The sequence below is a fragment of the Odocoileus virginianus genome, chromosome 33, assembly GCF_023699985.2.
Source record: "Odocoileus virginianus isolate 20LAN1187 ecotype Illinois chromosome 33, Ovbor_1.2, whole genome shotgun sequence".
Lineage (NCBI taxonomy): Eukaryota > Metazoa > Chordata > Mammalia > Artiodactyla > Cervidae > Odocoileus > Odocoileus virginianus.
In genome coordinates, this window is record NC_069706.1 from 36,504,302 (window position 1) to 36,521,708 (window position 17,407).

Consider the following 17,407-nt stretch of genomic DNA (forward strand, 5'->3'; position numbering starts at 1 on the left):
CAGCCCGGTCGGAAAGGAGGTGGTAGCAGACTGTCGTAGACTTGGACGGTTTGTGAGCGTTCGTGTCTCTCACCTGCCACCTTCTCTCCTTTGCGTCCCAGGATGCCGATGTACCAGGTAAAGCCCTATCACGAGGGCAGCGGATCTCTCCGCGTAGAGCTACCCACCTGCATGTACCGGCTCCCCAACGTGCACGGCAGGACCGGCAGCCCGGCGCCGTCCGCCGACCACGTGCAGGTAGGAACGCGCGGCCCTTGCCCCGCCCCCCCCCCCATTTCAGTGCGCAGGCGCCAAGGCTCCGTCCCACACCCTGCCGGCCCAGTGCGCAGGCGCCAAGGCTCCCGTCCCACCGCCTTGGCTGTCCAGTGCGCAGGCTCCCTGGCTTACCGCGTCGCCGACCCGCCGCCCTCTTGCTCAGTGCGCAGGCGCTGCGGCGCTGGTCGGCGTTATTTGGGGTCTAGGGTCCGCGGGTCGCACCAAGTCGGGACCGTGCGACCTGAACTGTGTCGAACCAAAACCGTGGCGACTAGACCCGATGCCTATCCCCACCCCAGCCTCACGCGCCCTCCGGCCTCCCAGTGACCATAACTTTTACCCATTGGAACATCTATTACGTCTTTTTTTTTTTTTTCTCTTCCGCTTAAGACTGCTTACACTTTTATTACTAAATTCTACCCACTGAAAAGTGAGGAATACATCAGTGGCGAGTTTTGGGGAATCGTAAAGCGAATCCCATGGTCACCCATTCAGGGTAACACGTTGTCAGCGCCCCCAATTAAAACTTGCGCGGTCATTGTGTCCTGCGTTTCTCTCTTTGTCCCAAGTGTGCGTCCCTGGACAGTGGGGTCTTGGTGTCAGTGGGAGCCTGCAGTGCGTGCCTTGCGGTGTCTGGCTGCCCCTTCTAAACGTGATTGGAAGAATCGCTTTGCTGCATGAGAAAGCTTCGCTCCCATCCTCTGGCTTACTGCTCCTTGACGTAACTGTGCCGCCACGATGGGTAACATCGCACTGCCCACGGACGTCCGCTGGTTTTCTATTTTAGGCCGTTATGAACAGTTCTGCAGTGAATATGCTTGGACAAGAGCAGGCATAGAGTATATACCATGGACATGGGATTGCTGGCTCAGTGGGCTGGTCTGTATAGAGCTGGACTAGGTTGCTTTTCAAAGCGGTCATCCCAGTTTATGCTGTCCCCTGCAGTGTAGGTGAACTTTTTTTTTTTTTTAAGAAATTCATTTTATCTATTGATTTTTTAAATTGTTTTTAAAAACCATTTGGCTGCACTGCAGCACACGGGATCTTAGTTCCCCAACCAGATTCGAACCTTCGCCCCGTGAAATAGAAGTTCAGAGTTTTAATCACTGTCCTGACAGGGAAGTCCATTGTATTTATTTTTCAATTTTGTAGGTAGGTGAATTTCTGGTGCTGGCACCCTCCCCAAAGCTGGTGGGAGTACAATGACATCCTAATATAGTTTAGATCTCCCAGACCTCCAGATAAGTTTAGCACCTTTTCATGTTTATTGGGCATTTTGATTTTTCCTCCATTGTAAAGTAACTGCTCAGCTTTGACTTTTTTATAAATTACAAACACATCTTAATTTCCCTGCGGGAGAAACTTTTAGTTCATTCTCACTCAGATGAGTGAATAGAGAACTTTTGTGACTCGTTATCTCTGTCATCCTCTGTGTGAAGAGTTTTCTGCCTCGACTGTAAGGGAGGTGGTTAGTTTAGTTTGAAAGCAAATAACACAAGTGTTATCTCACTGCAGAGCTAAGGCAACAATGCAGGCATGGTCCAGTGTCTCTTCACCTGGAGATCCCCATGGAGACATACGGTCCAGTGCCTCTCAACTGGACAGACTCTTGGAACTGGAAAGGAAACCCCAGAGTGGAGAGCATCACATCTCTTTTGAGACCAAGTCCTTTTTTTTTTTCTTTTTTTAAAGTCTGCTGCCTGACTTCCTTTGGGCATTTAACTGTCAACTTGCAACCTGGAAGATAATAACCTAGCAGATGATAGCAATGTGGATAGATAATTAGAAACCTAGCATCTCCAGGGGAAATGTGAGCAACACAAAGAATGAACAACTTCTAAATACATTTAGATAACACAAATGGATAAACACAACACGCCAAGTCACAGTCTAGCCCAAGCAAGCAAAACAACAGACCAGCGTTAGAAAGAGCGGTAGGTTTGAGACTTCCTGGGGGTCCTCTGGTTAAGAGTCTGCCCTCCTAATGCAGTGGGTACTGGTTCAGGTCCTCGTTGGGAAACTGAGGTCCCAAATGCCACACAGCAAGGCTTAAAAAAAAAGGTGAGGCAGATCTCAGGTTCCTCAGATGAAGCTGTGTTAGATTCCTGATCACAGGTCACATTCCACGTGTAGTACTGGGTCCAGTCTTCAGTGAGTGTTGATGGGTCTTAAATACAGTAGGTACTCTGCCCCTGGTCGGGCAGGGGTGCCCAGGCCGTGTGTAGAAATGAGCAAAGCTGCCTACAGACGATGCACACATACAGGCTGGATTACAGGATGGGAAGTATTACTCAGGAGGACTAATACTGAGTAACCTGAGGATATCTCACAGGTGGTGGCCTCACAGACTGATTTCCAGTCAGCACCCCATTATGTACTTGGCACAGTGAACTCTTTATTCTTCTTTATTCCACCCAGACCACAGTCATCTTGCATTTCTCCGCTGTGTGATCTTAAACAAGAGCAGCAGGCAAGGGAGCTGAGTGTGGAGGTCCAGCTGTAGGGTAAATAGGCATTAACCACCTGAGACCCAGGGGAAGGGTGTTACAGAGGGAACTCCATGAGGAAAAACCCTGGGGCAGGTGGGGGCCTGAGCGTTTTAGGACCCAAAGGACAGTGTGGCCTGTTCACAGAGTGAGGGGGAGAATGATGGGAGAGGAGGAAGCCAGAGGACCAACCGTACCAGCTCTTTATCAAGCCAGGTTAAGGACTGTGCTTTTTAGCCTAAGAGGTGGTTTTGCTTTCTGGCCACCATCCTGGGGATGGGCAGGAGGGATGGATCAGAATGGTGCCGGGTGGAAGGACGCCAGGTGGAAAGTGGTGTCTCAAACTCAGGCGGTGACCATGGAGGCAGCTTATGAGCCACTGGATTCCGAGAAATGGGCAGCAGCTGGTGATGAATGGGATCTTCAAGGAGGGCAGTTATGAGCGACGAGGGGAGGAACGCAGTGTTCCTTAAAGTCAACAGCACACAATGTGAGCAGGCGTGCTCCCCACACTCACATTGTATAGTGAGCCCATATTTCTATAGACTCAAGGTCATTGCCTGTTGACCCTTCTGTCTCCTTATGAGCATCTTAACTCATGCTTAAGGGGTCCTTTGCTCTCTTGACTCAAATGAGGTATCTTTTGTGAGAGCTTGAGAATCTGGAAATAGGCTGCATATTGTTACTACTGGGAGGTTTCTCACTATTGCTTTTTAAATAAGTATATGTAGAGATTTATTCCTCAGCAAATATTGTGTTAGTCCAACTCTTTGTGACCCCATGGACTGTAGCCCGCCAGGCTCTGTCCATGGGGATTCTCCAGGCAAGAATACTGGAGTGGGTTTCCATTCCCTCCTCCAGGGGATCTTCCCAACCCAGGGATTGAACCCAGGTCTCCTGCATTGCAGGAGGATTCTTTACCATCTGAGCCACCAGGGAAGACCTCAGCAAATATTACTAGTTACTTAAGGTATACCAGTCCAGCAACAAGCGAGAAAGATACAGAGATTCAGTGAATGAAGGTGTGAGTATTCCCTGTTTATGAAGTTATACATCTCAGCAGTGAAGAAGTTCTATATAATTCTAAGATAAGGGAGTGCCAGTACTGACACAAAAATGATTTGGGGCACAGATCACTCACACACTGACACAGACATACACACTACCACCACCACCCTGCCCACCCCGGATATACCTCCAAACCTAGACACTTTTTTAAAGTTGTGCGTGCCCCTGTTTTTCTTCCATTAGTATAAGTTATTGATCACATTCTTATTGCCATGCCCACCCCGTCTTTATCCTGTTATTTATGTAAAGTATTTTGGACTAATTTGATAGAAGGAACAATCTGTGTTGTGTTTTTTTCTCATTCTGTTTTTAAAGACTTACGTGCCTGAAGTAGGAGGCTTACAATTTCAAAGTGGTTCTCAGTTGCAGCGTTGTTTGTTTTATCGTATTTGGGGATTGATTTCAGGACCTATGGGACTGGAGAAAATGAGATGATCCTGCTACTTCATTTTGATGTCTTTCAAAAGGCAGGAAGTTCGATGAATTCATGGAACTAAGTAGAAGGCAAGTGGCCAAGTTTAAACAGAGTGCTTTGCCGTGAGAGGAAATGAACGTTCTGATGTTGGTCTGTTTAGGAAGCCTCGGACCCGTCTCTTCAAGCTCTTGAGTCCCGCCAAGATGATATTTTAAAACGTCTGTACGAGTTGAAAGCTGCGGTCGATGGTTTGTCCAAGATGATTCAGACACCAGATGCGGACTTGGATGTAACCAACATAATCCAGGCTGACGAGCCAGCTGCTCTGTCGACCAGCACGGTGGACTTAAACGCCATGCTCGGACAGGTAAGTTCATTCAGGAAGCCGAAGAACATCATGATGCTGGGTGGTGATTAGTGCTGGAAGATCGTGCTAGTGTGAATGAAGCCTGGCTTTCCACATTTTCAAAGATGCTGCAAAAAGCACATTCTTTTTTCCTCTTCTGATTGTACCTGCACGGAACAGATGCGTGAGCTGTCAGTGAAGCCAGGCAAGCGCTAATGTAGCTCTCCAGTTCTCAGATGCAGAGGAGACTGGGAGGACCCTTAGGCAGAGGAGGGACTCAGGAGCCCCTTCTTCCTGCCACTTGTGGCAGCTCCAAGCAGTCTCCGAGCCCTGGGGAAGCAGCTCTTGGGTGGCTTGTCAGTGTTTCTCTGAGGTTCAGCCGAGTCAACCTTTGTTCCTTGGGAGGGGCCTGAATTTCAGAGCTTTGGCTGCCCAGGCACAGATATCTCACCAAACCTTCTGCAGTTTGTTGCCAAAAGCAAGTCACTGTCTCAGACCTCAGACATACTTTGCTTAAATCCATTTGCTCTGTTAAAATTCAGTTGCTGCAGCTGATTTAGGTGATAATTTGATACGCAGAGAAAGAACGTCTTGTTAACAAGTGAGTACTAAAGGGTTCGCCCTAAGAATCCCCGCTAGCACCACGCCGAGAATTGACGGTAGAAATGGTCCTGCTCGAAAACCTAACAAGTGAGGCAGCGCTGCAGTGTCTCGCCCAGAGCTATTTTTGAAAACATGCATCCCTCTGCAGTCACATGTCCCTTCGTCACCCAGTTCACATTTGCATGAGACCCCACCCAGCCAGTCCCCTGGGAGCCAGTCTGCGTAGGGGGTAAATCGGTGAGCACAGCCGTGTTGGGTGTCCCAGGGCCGGAGGGGCCTCCCCAGGCACACTGCTTCAGACGAATCTTGATACTGCAGAAGGCAGGGTCAGGTAACACGATATGCTTGGAGAAATGGAGAGCACCCAGCCTAGGTCCACGTGAAGGGCATTAGTCAGGAGTGGCTTGGCCAGACCAGACCAGAGGCCAGATTGTGGCAGGGCTGTGGACAGAAGTCAAGCCGTTCGGCCTCTGCTGTATCGGACGAGTTCACCCGTTATGAAACAAGATAGTCTTCGTCTGAAAGGGCAGCGCAGGTCATAAATCAACTGTGATTACGTTTAGAAAACAAAAAGGCCGTGCATTTCAGCACTGTAATTCAGTCTCCCTCAGCCAAGCCCTCTCCTCGGGGCTCTTGTGCTCTGCTCGCTCAGTCGTGTCCAGCTCTGCGACCCATGGACTGTAGCCCACCAGGCTCCTCTGTCCGTGAAATTTCCCAGGCAAGAATACTGAGGGGTCTGCCATTTCCTACTCCAAAGGATCCTTCCAACCCAGGGCTCGAACCCATGTCTCTTGAGTCTCCTGCATTGGCAGGTGGATTCTTTACCGCAAGCCACCTGGGAAGCCCCAAGGGGCTCCTCATTGGCACATAAACCAAATTGCTGTAGAAACTGTATCCTTTTGGGCATTCAGTTTAGTAAAAGGAGTAATTGCATGTGTAATTGTTTTTGTAACTTGGGGAAAAACAGAAGTGTCTTTCCTACCTACTGACTTGACGGTAAAGTCACTTCTGTTTGTGGGAGTGTCCGGGCAGAGCTGGAGGGACTAGAGTCGCTCGTGTCCCCGGTTCTCAGCAAGCTGGGAGCCCTCGGGGGCCCCCTCCCCGCCTCCGCTGAGGCTGGGCTGACAGCAGCGCCTTCGGGAGGCGACGCCCGCCCGAGCTAAGCCCGGTCGGGTTCTGACTCCCGTGGCGCTCTGCCGCTGCCCAGGACCACGGGGCGTTGAAGGACATCGTGATCAACGCCAGCCCTGCCTGGCCACCGCTGTCCCTGCTCGTGCTGCACCGGCTGCTGTGCGACCGCTTCCGGGTCCTGTCCTCGGTGCACACGCACTCGGCCGTCCGGGGCGTGCCGGCCAACCTCCTCCGGTGCTTCGGCGAGCAGACGAGGCAGCGGCCCCGCCACGAGTACCAGCTGGGCTTCACCCTCATCTGGAAGGACGGTGAGTGGGGGGGGGTCCTCGGCCGTCCGCCCTCAGGTCTAACCCTCCCCGAGTCTGAGAAGCCCGTGAGGGCTCTGCAGGGGCGGGGGCATCCTCACCCGGAGATGCGCTCCATCCTCCGGGAAGGCGCAGGTCCTGACTCTCAGTCCAGGGGGGAGGCCAGTCCACCCAGCCAGAGCAGGGGAGTGGCCGCTGGCACGTTCCAAAGCCTGTCATGATGCGAACTAGCGTTCTCTCCTAATAGATGTGACCTGATAAAGGATGGCAGGGTGTCATTTGTTCAGTATCCCCTGCAGGGGCCTCTCCGTCAGGCTCCTAGAGGGACGTGAGCTCACATTCATCCCGTGAGCCCCAAGAGTCAGGGCCAGGTCTCACTGGTACACGAGACCCCTGGTTCCCGGTCCTTATCGCCAGATCCTGGGTTACAGGGGCGGGAACAGACGGTCGGAGGTCCTTCCAGCTTGAATGCTGTCATCATCAAATACCAGAAATGGTTACTTGATAACATAGTTGGCACTCTTTAACCTGGTTTGAACTTTCTTAAATATTATCAACCTTTTAAGTACCACCGGGTGCATGACTGACAGGGACCCCCCCACCCCCCCACCCCCCAATGCCACGCTGCACAAACACTTCCTCCGGCAGTGCCGCCCTTGCTGATGTCTCGTGGTGTTTATTCCTTTCAGTGCCAAAGACGCAGATGAAGTTCAGCGTCCAGACGATGTGTCCCATTGAAGGGGAAGGGAACATCGCCCGCTTCCTGTTCTCGCTCTTTGGCCAGAAGCAGGATGCTGTGAACTTAACCCTCATAGATAGCTGGGTGGATATAGCTATTTTTCAGCTGAAAGAGGGCAGCACTAAAGAGAAGGCCGCCGTGTTCCGCTCCATGAACTCTGCCCTCGGGAAGACCCCCTGGCTCGTGGGGGACGAGCTCACGGTGGCCGATGTGGTGCTGTGGTCTGTGCTCCGGCAGACGGGGGGCTGTGGGGGGACGGTGCCGGCCAACGTGCAGAAGTGGATGCAGGCCTGTGAAAACCTGGCCGCTTTCCACACGGCCCTCAAGCTCCTTCAGTGAAGCTCGGCCGCTGATCTTCAAGGGTTTTGATTTTAAGAATGGTGCTGCTTCATGCCTATTATTGGTAAAGGGACTCGTACTAAAATCAAAGCCTTTATTTAGGCCAAGGGTCAAGTATCAATAAAAGCATCACATAATTAACTTGTGGTTTTCATTTTATTTAAAATCCATGGACACTGTGTGCGATAGATATACCATGACAGCTGCCGGCAACACGGCGGGCACGTTGGGGTGCAAACATGAATGTCACATGGCTGCCTTGAGGAATGTAGGTTTGGGGGACGCGGGTCTGTGAGGAGAAAGCCCGTGGGAACCACGCAGGGCAAAGGCAGGGACGCTGAGCGCACAGCCGCCCGACAATGGTTTGGGGGCTTTGGGAGGGTGGATTTTGGGGTGGTGCCCGGGCGAAGGTGAAGAGAACAGGAGCAGGCTGGGTGACGTGCACCATGCCGCCGGCTGACATCTCATAGTGAGTAGGCAGTAGTGTGGAGGGTGGGGGGGCTGGCAGCTGTCCACCCAACAGCCCAGCGAGCACACGAGCCTGGGCTCCGGCAGAGGTTCAGAGCACACCGCGTCTCTGCGGCAGAACACTCTAGAGGAGGATGCGGTCGGCAGGCAGCGCTCAGAAGTGCTGAGGAGCAGGCCTGCATTTCACGGTCAGGGGCTGGAGGGATGGGGCCATTAAGGTGAGAAATCCAGGGAAAGGAGCACACAGGGCAGAGGAAAGACGAGAGCAGGGTTCGTCTGAAGCCAACTTCGTGCAAAATGCCAGCCTTAGAAGGCACTGTCAGAACCTCACTTCGATGAGCCCTGTAGAGGATTTCCACATACACTTGGAGTTACACCAGCTACACCTGAGTAAAGGTCGAGAATTCACACTCCAGGTGACTGCTTAGGTTGAAGAGTTCAAGTCCAAGTAAAGATGGGAAATTCACACTCCAGGTGACTGCTTCGGTTAGCAGAGTTCAAGTCCACTTCCCTGTGTATAGAGCCCTTGCGGCTAGATGGGCACGCCCCCATCTCTCATGTCTCCCTTCACCCCTTTGTTCTGAGACAGGAGACTTAGCTGCTTCCTTAGTTCCTGAATTTCTTTCTCTTGCTCGAGTATCTTCATCTGTAGGGTGAGATTAACCTGTGAAGAGAGAAAGTTTTAAGCTCCATTGCCTCAGGTTCTTCTCTCCTTTGAAACATACAGGCTGCCTCTCTGCGCAGTCCTGACCCACGTGGACTCCAGTTCCCGCAGCTTACTACGCGTCACGGCCACGTGGTCGCGCGTCAGTTACCCGGGTAGAGTGACTGACTGACTGAGCGCTGCAAGTCCACAGCATGCGATGTGACCCACCACGCGTCTCCTGATCGGGGGCAGTGCTCACTTTTCTGGAAAGCCCTGGTGGCTGGTCACCGAGCGTGTGAGTCGATTCATGCACCGGCAGTGTGCGCGCAGCCGTGCTGCCTCCTGTCTCCCAGTGATAAACCCACTGACCTTTCTGAAAGAGGGAATCGGCCAACAGAGATGAAAGTGCAGCTGAGCAATGAGAAGGGACGGTGCTGGAAGTGAAAACCAAACCCGCGGCGTCCCAGACAGAACAGCTGATGCTGGGGCTGCAGATCGCGCCCACCATCCAGCACAGAGTGAGGGCAGCTTATCAAACAGGAAGAGGACACAGATGTCCCCAGGAAAGAACCCTTGGGGACAGATTCCAGCATCAAAAGTGCCCAAGACAAAATGCCGGAAGCTGATGCAAACCCAGCAAGCAGGGTGGCCAGCCACCGTGTGAAAGGTGCTCACTCTTGTATCCTAGATTACGGGACAAGATGAAGGCCGGCACTGTTCAAACTACTGAAACACTTTAACTCTCCGTTGTAGTTTTATAACTTTTCATGTCCATATACATCTGTAACTAGATGATGCGAGAGTTTTAAATGTTTTGACAAACGTTTTTAAAGGCCAAGGAGTAACTGCTGGCTTATTCCCGTCAATGATTAAGCTCCTTCCGTACACTGTGAGCTCGGGTCATCTTCGCAGCCCTGCACTGCAGAGTGAGGGCCACGGGTGTAAACAGAGGTGTCTGTGTGGGGCTTCCTGTGGGCAAGTGCTACCAGGAGAAATCCTTACCATTAATGCCAAGTAACGATGGTCTCCACTCACCACCCTCACGGGGAGTTAGAAAATTCTTGCCACACGAGGAGATCAAGTTAACAACCACATCTGCTCTTTTCAGAGGCTCAGAGAAAGGCACTACACCTGCCTGTTTACCATTCAATCTAGTAAAATTCCCTGTTTTGACTCAAAAACAAATAAGCCTTAAACAGGAGATAAACTAACTAACCAGCTGCCAGTGGGTCCCCAACTCGTGAGCCTCAGAACCCCTCGGAGGGCCTGTAGAAGCACGGCAGCCCCTTCTCCCGCAGGTTTCGTTTTTAACAGGCCAGTGGGGGAGGGAGGGGGCTCCAAGAATTCTATGAAGTTGGAGGTGATTTTTACCCACTGGTCTGGAGACTGCTCCCCGGAAGCAGCACGTTCGCACACTGCTGCCCACACGCTGCGGGGGGAAGACCCTCAGAGACCTTGTTACGACACAGGTCGGGGGCATAGAGCCCCAGAGCCCCTGTTTCTAACGAGCTCCCAGGTGAGGCTGCTGCTGCTGGCCGGAGGACCTACTCTGAGTAGCAAAGCACCAGAGAACCTGAGTTTCTCTCTGAATGCAGACTTTTTTAAATCTTGGAAAGTTTCTGTTCATACACGGTAGTGAAACACCGAGTCGGGAAGGAGGGCGGGGAGGGGCTGCCTGGGGCAACACCTGCTCACGGGAGAGAAGGCCAGACTCCCGCACCCGAACGCTGAGCTCTCTCAGGCTGGTTAAGGAGGGCCCGGCCACAGACGGGCCGGCTCCCCTGGGCGTCCCTGCTGTCCTGGATCCCCTGGTGTGTGCGCCTTTCTGCTATGCACCCAGTTGTGTCCGGTTCTTTGCAGCCCCATGGTCTGCAGCCCACCAGGCTCCTCTGTCCATGGGATTCTCCAGGCAAGACTACTGGAGAGGGTTACCATTTCCTCCTCCAGGCCGTCTTCCCGACCCAGGGATCGAACCACTGTCTCCTGCACAGCAGGTGGATTCTTTATCACTATGCCACCTGGGAAGCCCTTCTACCAGTACTCACTTTCTAACAATTCATAAAAGGCCACATACCATGGCTGGAAAGGAAAACCAAAACCTTCTGACAGCAGGATGAGGCTCGAAACTGGAGCCCCAGGTGACCACCTTCAGCGTGGACAGCTGGCAGGGTCACCTGGCTTGCCTGATAAGTGCACCCCTGCAAACTCTGAGAACGGGTTGAGATATTTCGTTTCTGTAACCCTACTGTAAGCTCAACTGCCCTTCATGAAATGGGATTCACAACTTAAACCGCGTCTGGCCAGTGCCTCTCTTGGCTTGGCCCACCTCTTTCTTGAGGTACTCTTTGTTCTTTCTTCAATAAACTTGTTTTTGCCATGGGGAAGAAAACAAAACAACTCCATGTTGGACTTCCTGTTTTCCCCAGTATTAAATAAGTCCTACATACATTTCCAGAGTTTTGGAAGAGCTCACTCTGCAGCAGCTGGATGGCGGATGGCCTCTGGGCTGAGTTCTTTCTGGTTAAGTGCTGGATGTACTTGGCTTGGACGGGACACCTTTTACCGAGGGCCTCGGGGATCTGTCCAATCCTCAAACCTGTTAAAACATGTGCTCGCTCCATTTCTGTCTCAAATGGCTGAAAGAGCTCCAGCAGGATCACGCCCAAGCTATACATATCTGACTGGAAAACAGGGGAGACGGTCATTGAGTAGTGAAATACACAGTGACATCTATGAAACCCTTGAAAACAGTTGTTGACTCGCTATGTCATGTCCAACTCCGTGCGACCCCATGAATTGCAGCACACCAGGTTTCCCTGTCCTTCACTGTCTCCCAGAGTTTGCTCAAACTCATGTCCATTGAATCGATGATGCCATCCAACCATCGCACCCTCTGTCACCCCCTTTTCCTCCTGCCCTCCATCTTTCCCAGCATCAGGGTCTTTTCCAATGATGCAGTTAGAAAGTGAGGCTTTCCCACTGTGGCTGTTTGATGTGAGAGAAGATCTACCTACCTCACTCCACCATCTCCAGAATCACCTGGATGTCAGAGCATCCCCTGCATTTACTGTACTTTCTGTTACTTCCGACTACGGGTAAACCCACAAACTGGGTAAAAGGGAACCAGTCCTACCTTGGCATCATACTCGGATCCCTCCAGTTGTTCGGGGGAAGCGTACAGACACGTACCCACTCTGGAGGTGTGTGTTGGCGTCCCTGTGATTTGAAAAGTCAAAGATGAAGCCTGGCAGGGTTAGTACCATCCACGTGAAGACCCCTGACCCTGAGCAGACACTGCAGCTCCCAAGCTGTTTTTTAAAATCGCACCTTTGCTATTAAGTCTTTATGATTCTCTTTAAATACTGACAGTGTCCAACTGTGTCTCTCTCTTTTTAATGTAAAAACAAACCAACAAAAACCACCACCAAAACAAACTTACTCGCCCCATTTGCACCGCCCCAGTCTGTGTTCTTCTGGATGATGTCTGCACAGGCCAGGCCAAAGTCTCCTATTTTTACTTGCTGATCAGGGCCATGAAGGAAAATATTCCTGGGCTGTAAACAAACACAATAAGTCAATTCCCTGGTGTTCTAAAACGAACAGTGAAAATGAGATGTTGAGACTTCTCAACTCAGGAGTCAGCAGCCCTTCATGAATTAACAATGAGAACAGTGGCTCTCAAACTCGGCCGCACTTCACCGAGGAACCTGAAACAAACCTCAGTGTCCAAGCCGCTCCCTGGACTAACCCAATTTTCGGGGGTAGGCATGGGCACTGACATTGGTTTCAAGTCCCCAGCTTCTAACAGAGCATGCTTGTATACAAGCGCACCTTGGCCCTGCTGAGACCTCAGAATCACTGAGAAGCTTTTAAAAAACTACTATCCTTTCAACAAGTCAAAGCTGTTGATTTTTCTTTTCTTAATAAAAAAAAAAAAAGAAAACTGGTCTTTTTTTTAACAGCTCCCAGATGTCTCCTGTGTCAGCCAGGGCTGGGAAGGACCGGGCCACACTCTGAACATACACATTTTGCTCTGTCGAAGCAATCACTACAGATCCAACACGTCTACCTTGGAGCTACCCCTAGACCAGTGTGAAAATACCCCTCTGCTGGAGGCAGGAGGAATTCCACTGAAAACTGAAAAATGCTCAGGTTAAAAGTCAGGTTTTCTTAATTTCAACACAGTCATTTGTTTGGAGGCTTCCCTGATGGTTAGGAATCTGAGCTTCCACCGAAGGGGACACGGGTTCAATCCCTGACTGGGAAACAAAGATCCCACAGGCCTCATGGCCTGGACAAAAAAAAAAAAAAAGTTTTATTTGAATGTATAAATTCCCCTATTTTAGCTTCATCAGTTTTCTTTAACAGTAGCTGAATGGGAAGAGAAAACAGAAAAAACAATCTTATGTACAAGATGACATTCTGAATACGTTTTTATGACTGAAGAGAAAATCCTGGAAACAATGCTTCTATTGGCACAACAGATACAGGAACAACAGGTGAAAAAGTTGGACTCTGAGGTAAAAATGCGTCGTGTTCATGGATACAATTCTCAGCAGTTCTAGGTCAGTTCTAGAACTGAGCTGGAAGAACCCCAGAAAGTGGGACTGACGATTCCGTCCTGCACCTCCCCTGAATCCCTAAGTTCCCCACTGGAAGCTGTGCTCATGGGAAACATAACCAAGAGAGGCAGCAAGGGGCGGGCGGCCGACGGGCCCCAGGCCCCAGGGGGCGGCCCGGCGGCCACGGCGCACATCCAGCTCTGTGAGGCCATCATGCAGCAGGACTGCGCCGCGCTCCGGGCCCTGCTGAGGAGCCACCCCGTCAACCAGCCCGTGACGGTCCCAGTCGACAACACGGGTTGTAGCATGGGCCACTCCAGGCTCTGCCTCAACCAGGTACTCGCCTCCCCTGCCCGCTCACTCAGCGCCCTCAGCATGCCCCAGGCCGGGCAGTGCGCCCCGGGTCGCGTTCTGCCGAGTCGCGACACCCCCTTCCCAGGGACCACGCAGGAAGCGGTGTGACCAGGGGCGGGGCTCGCCCGGCTGGAAGAGCCTTCCTGTCATCCTCTCAAGTGCGCCAAGGCTACATCTGTGTGCTGGGGTCCCGTCTCCCTTTCTTGCACATACTTTTTTCATTCTCTGAATTTTTATACAATGAGTATTATTACCTTTGTAATTTTTTTTTAAAGTCACCCTCTGCCCTAATCTTGCAGTCATGCTATAAGGCCACTACATACATCTTTTTTAAGAACTTGGGTAAACAGCTCTGCTAATCATAGACAAGCGGCATTAACTTGGAAACCCTGAAAATGCAGAATTTACTAATGATACCAAAATGATACGGCAAAGCCATAAAAAACACAGAACCTACTTGGCAATGACCCTCTGGGTTCATTTAAATTTGAAGGGACTTGATAGCAATTACCATTCTATACAATGTGCTCATCACAAGAAATGACTTTCAAAGCTTTAAGTAAATTGTATCTGCTGCCTTGGTAAATCTGCATTAATGTAAAATACAGATTTTTATAATACAGAATTGACTAGCTTGGGGTCATTTAAAACAAGCAAAAAAAAGCATAATTTCAGTGCAGATAGCAGAAAAATACTGAATTAAAGAGATACTAAACATAATTAATCCCTTTGAGGGGGATTAACACAACTGTTATTTCCAACTACACTGGGCTACTTGTAACATATTTCTCCCCCCAAGGAGACGCTGTCCTTCATCCCCATCCACCTGGCAGCCAAATACCACAAGGCACAGAGTCTGCTTTGTTTGCTGGAGCACGGGGCTGACCCAGAAGTCCGGTAAGTTAACGCAACAGGCCGCAGTTCTGAAAATATGAATAAATGAGGACACGCAGGACTTCAGTGTCCTTTCCCCGGTCACGTCTGGACTCATCCATTCTCCACCAGTGATGGGCTACAGGTTACCACGTTTTGAACAAATCAATTTCTTTACTGACTAGACAGCGTCTGAAAAACTGGAACTAATGTGAGAACACAACTCAGCCCACTTAAAGCGTCCTAAGTACTAAGTGCTCAGCCATGGTTTGTGCAAAGTGAAGTCCCTGGTCACAGCCCTCAAGGGGTTTAATGACTTAAGTTAGACAGGAGGGACAAGAAAATAGAAACAGGCAGAGATTTTCTTGGAAAGAAGTTTATCCTGCTTCCCAATATATCTTCACCACTAAACCAAGGCTGATTCTTCCTAAGTGTCCTATAAATACCATCTGAACGAACGGAAGACGTACACGGTATAAACGAAAAGTAAAGCCCCAAATCCTGACGGTGCTCCAGAAGGGCCCCCAACACATCGTGCCGTCACCCTCCCCCGTGAGCCCCACCAGGGTCTGCAGAGCCGCTCACAGGCCTCCCAGGACTGGAGGAGCATCAGCTCCGCCACCCCTCCGCTGGGACTCCTCGGTACACCTTCCTCGCCTTGGGTGGGGCGGCAGACCTCTGGAGAACTCTGCCCACCAGCCTGTTTAGCAGCTCTGTCGGCTTGATCCTTCCACATTTCACTGGAAGCTCTGCAAGGTGGAGACACTGCTATTTCCCCACTTTCCTGTTGCAGGGCTTACGCTAAATTCACACAGCTGAACTCAGTTATCCAATTCCAGGGGAGTGGTCAGATGTTCCTAAGAGACCTTCCCCTTTCTCTGCCAAAATCAAGGAGTTCTGAAGGCAATCAGGAGAGACTTCAGTAACGGAGATGAAGGCTGAGTTGTCAAACCCTTGCTTGGCCAGGGTGGAACAGGTTCTGAGGGTGACTCCAGAGGCAGCCCCCGCCATCTGCACGTGGGTGAAAACGTCCAGTTAGAGGAGCAGGCGTGGGGCCACCAGGGACTGAGTCGGCGCGCACCCTGGCCCTTCATGGCTCACTTCGGTGGGAACCTCTGGATCATGCAGGAGTCCAGGCAGTTTTACTGAATGGCTGCTAACTTTGCACACTCCCCTGGGGAGGGGCTGGGACACAGAGGTAACTGAGATGCAGCCTGGAAGAGGCCACGAATCTAGCAGGAGTTGCAGCTGACACAAGCTGTGACAGGAAGATGGGCCCCTCTGTGCTGTGAGGCATACCACCCTGTCCCCTCAGAATGCTGTGATACTCCAAGAAACTAAAGAGCAATGCAGACTGTCGAACCCATCTTTCGGGTAATCACAGGGTACTATCGTAATCATTTCCTTCATAAGCCGAAGCTCACCCCGCCAAGCCATCCCCACTGTGAGCTGAGTGTAACCTGCCCCAAATGCCTATTCCAGGGACACGGAAGGCCTCACCACCCTGCACCTGATGCTGCTGAACTGGCCCATCACCTCAACCACATGGACGAAGCCGAAGGACAAGATCCAGATGATGCTGACGGACATCCAGAGCAACGCCGCCCTCTGCCTCCGCATCCTGTGCACGCATGGGGCCCAGGTGAATGCGCAGGTGGACAGCGGCCGCAGGCACTGCCCGCTCCACCTGGCCACCATGTACGGGACCCACCTGGTCCTGTCCATCCTGGCGCAGAACGGGGCCCAGGTCAACGCCCAGAACGGGTCCAGCATGACACCCCTGCACATGGCTGCCGACAAACTCAACGAGGAGATGATGGAAACACTGATTGCCTGGGGGGCCAACGTCAACTGCGCCATCTCATCCACGGGCAACACGGCCCTGAAGCTGGCGGTGTGCACCGCATCAAGCAAGGCCGGCCGGCTACTGGCAGCAGGCCTTGGCTGCATTCGCCTGCTCCTGGTCCACGGGGCCCAGGTCAACGCCCAGGACCACGACGGTCAGGCCGCCATCCATGAGGCATGTTTCGGAGGCAGGGAGGCGATCATCAACCTCCTGCTCAAATTTGAAGCCAACGTGAACATCTTAACAAGAAACGGGGAGTCTCCGATATACATGTACCTCCAGCGTGGCTCCAACATACGAGACACGGCCCTTCTCGCCAGGTTGCTCCTCCACTCTTACCCTCTGAGGCTGACCAACCACCAAGGAAACCTGCCTGCAGGAATCCTGCTCCCAGAATTCCACCTCCTAAGGGAAACCCTCCTAAAGCTATCTCAGGAGCCCTTATCCCTGGAAGACATCTGTAAAAGAAGTGTCAGAAATAGTTACGGGGAGAAGCACAAACAGCTCTTGAAGCGAATTCTCCCGGGGAAGATCTGGAATTCTGTCTATGGTTATCACGACTTAGCTCATCTCCTGAAATAAGACCTCCAAGCTGCACAGGGCCAGAGCTCCAGTGACTCACTACCCTTTCTGGCTAGACATGTACCCAGAAACACCTACACCGTCACCTTATACAAATGTACAAACTACTGGTTCTTAAAGCTTTTCAAAAAAATAAAGTGATTTGCACAGTAACTTCTTCCTAAAAGTCTTTTAAAAGCATTTTCCAGGATTTCTCATTTTCCCCCAAAAGCTAAGTAAATTAATTTCAAACTCTGCCAAAAAAGGAGGGCTTCTCCAATGGCCCGGCAGGTAAAGAATCTGCCTGCAATGCAGGAAACGCAGGAGACAGGGGTTCGAGCCCTGGGTCGGGAAGATCCCCTGGTGGAGGACATGGCTACCCACTCCGGTATTCTTGCCTGTGGAATCCC

General features: G+C 51.4%; 3 protein-coding genes and 1 long non-coding RNA gene across 9 annotated transcripts in view; 2 read left to right on the forward strand and 2 right to left on the reverse strand.

Moving 5' to 3' along the window:
• On the forward strand, positions 1-7,828 carry AIMP2 (aminoacyl tRNA synthetase complex interacting multifunctional protein 2). The gene is made up of 4 exons (XM_020900580.2): positions 1-237; positions 4,385-4,591; positions 6,381-6,612; positions 7,299-7,828. Exons 1-4 carry the CDS (start codon positions 103-105, stop codon positions 7,685-7,687), a joined length of 963 nt encoding a protein of 320 aa, XP_020756239.1. The 5' UTR covers positions 1-102; the 3' UTR covers positions 7,688-7,828.
• The window catches only part of EIF2AK1 (eukaryotic translation initiation factor 2 alpha kinase 1), a 25,472-nt gene continuing 15,889 nt past the window's right edge, over positions 7,825-17,407 (reverse strand). For 5 of the 6 annotated variants that reach the window (XM_070460433.1, XM_070460434.1, XM_070460432.1 and 2 more), the window contains 4 exons: positions 12,241-12,355; positions 11,935-12,017; positions 11,249-11,482; positions 7,825-8,819 (listed from right to left, as the gene is read on the reverse strand). In XM_070460433.1, the coding sequence (XP_070316534.1) occupies positions 8,688-8,819; positions 11,249-11,482; positions 11,935-12,017; positions 12,241-12,355 (564 nt within the window). In that variant the 3' untranslated portion in view covers positions 7,825-8,687. The remainder of the gene's footprint in view (positions 8,820-11,248; positions 11,483-11,934; positions 12,018-12,240; positions 12,356-17,407) is intronic. The other variant, XR_011485331.1, reaches the window with a different exon arrangement.
• ANKRD61 (ankyrin repeat domain 61) lies at positions 12,700-17,171 on the forward strand. Its single transcript, XM_020900579.2, has 3 exons — positions 12,700-13,699; positions 14,517-14,614; positions 16,073-17,171. The coding sequence occupies exons 1-3, from the start codon at positions 13,469-13,471 to the stop codon at positions 17,016-17,018; spliced, it is 1,275 nt and encodes a 424-aa protein (XP_020756238.1). The 5' UTR covers positions 12,700-13,468; the 3' UTR covers positions 17,019-17,171.
• On the reverse strand, positions 13,973-16,190 carry LOC139032739 (uncharacterized). The gene is made up of 2 exons (XR_011485333.1): positions 16,127-16,190; positions 13,973-15,601 (listed from the first exon to the last, which is right to left on the reverse strand). It is a non-coding gene; the product is annotated as an uncharacterized lncRNA (long non-coding RNA).

Excerpts from the sequence above, each read along its gene's own strand:
- ANKRD61 (XM_020900579.2), top strand. The coding sequence starts at position 13,469 with ATGGGAAACATAACCAAGAGAGGCAGCAAGGGGCGGGCGGCCGACGGG. Across the intron at positions 13,700-14,516 it reads CCAGGCTCTGCCTCAACCAG|GAGACGCTGTCCTTCATCCC; the intron begins GTACTCGCCTCC and ends TCTCCCCCCAAG. Across the intron at positions 14,615-16,072 it reads GGGGCTGACCCAGAAGTCCG|GGACACGGAAGGCCTCACCA; the intron begins GTAAGTTAACGC and ends TGCCTATTCCAG.
- AIMP2 (XM_020900580.2), top strand. The coding sequence starts at position 103 with ATGCCGATGTACCAGGTAAAGCCCTATCACGAGGGCAGCGGATCTCTC. Across the intron at positions 4,592-6,380 it reads TAAACGCCATGCTCGGACAG|GACCACGGGGCGTTGAAGGA; the intron begins GTAAGTTCATTC and ends GCCGCTGCCCAG. Across the intron at positions 6,613-7,298 it reads CACCCTCATCTGGAAGGACG|TGCCAAAGACGCAGATGAAG; the intron begins GTGAGTGGGGGG and ends TATTCCTTTCAG.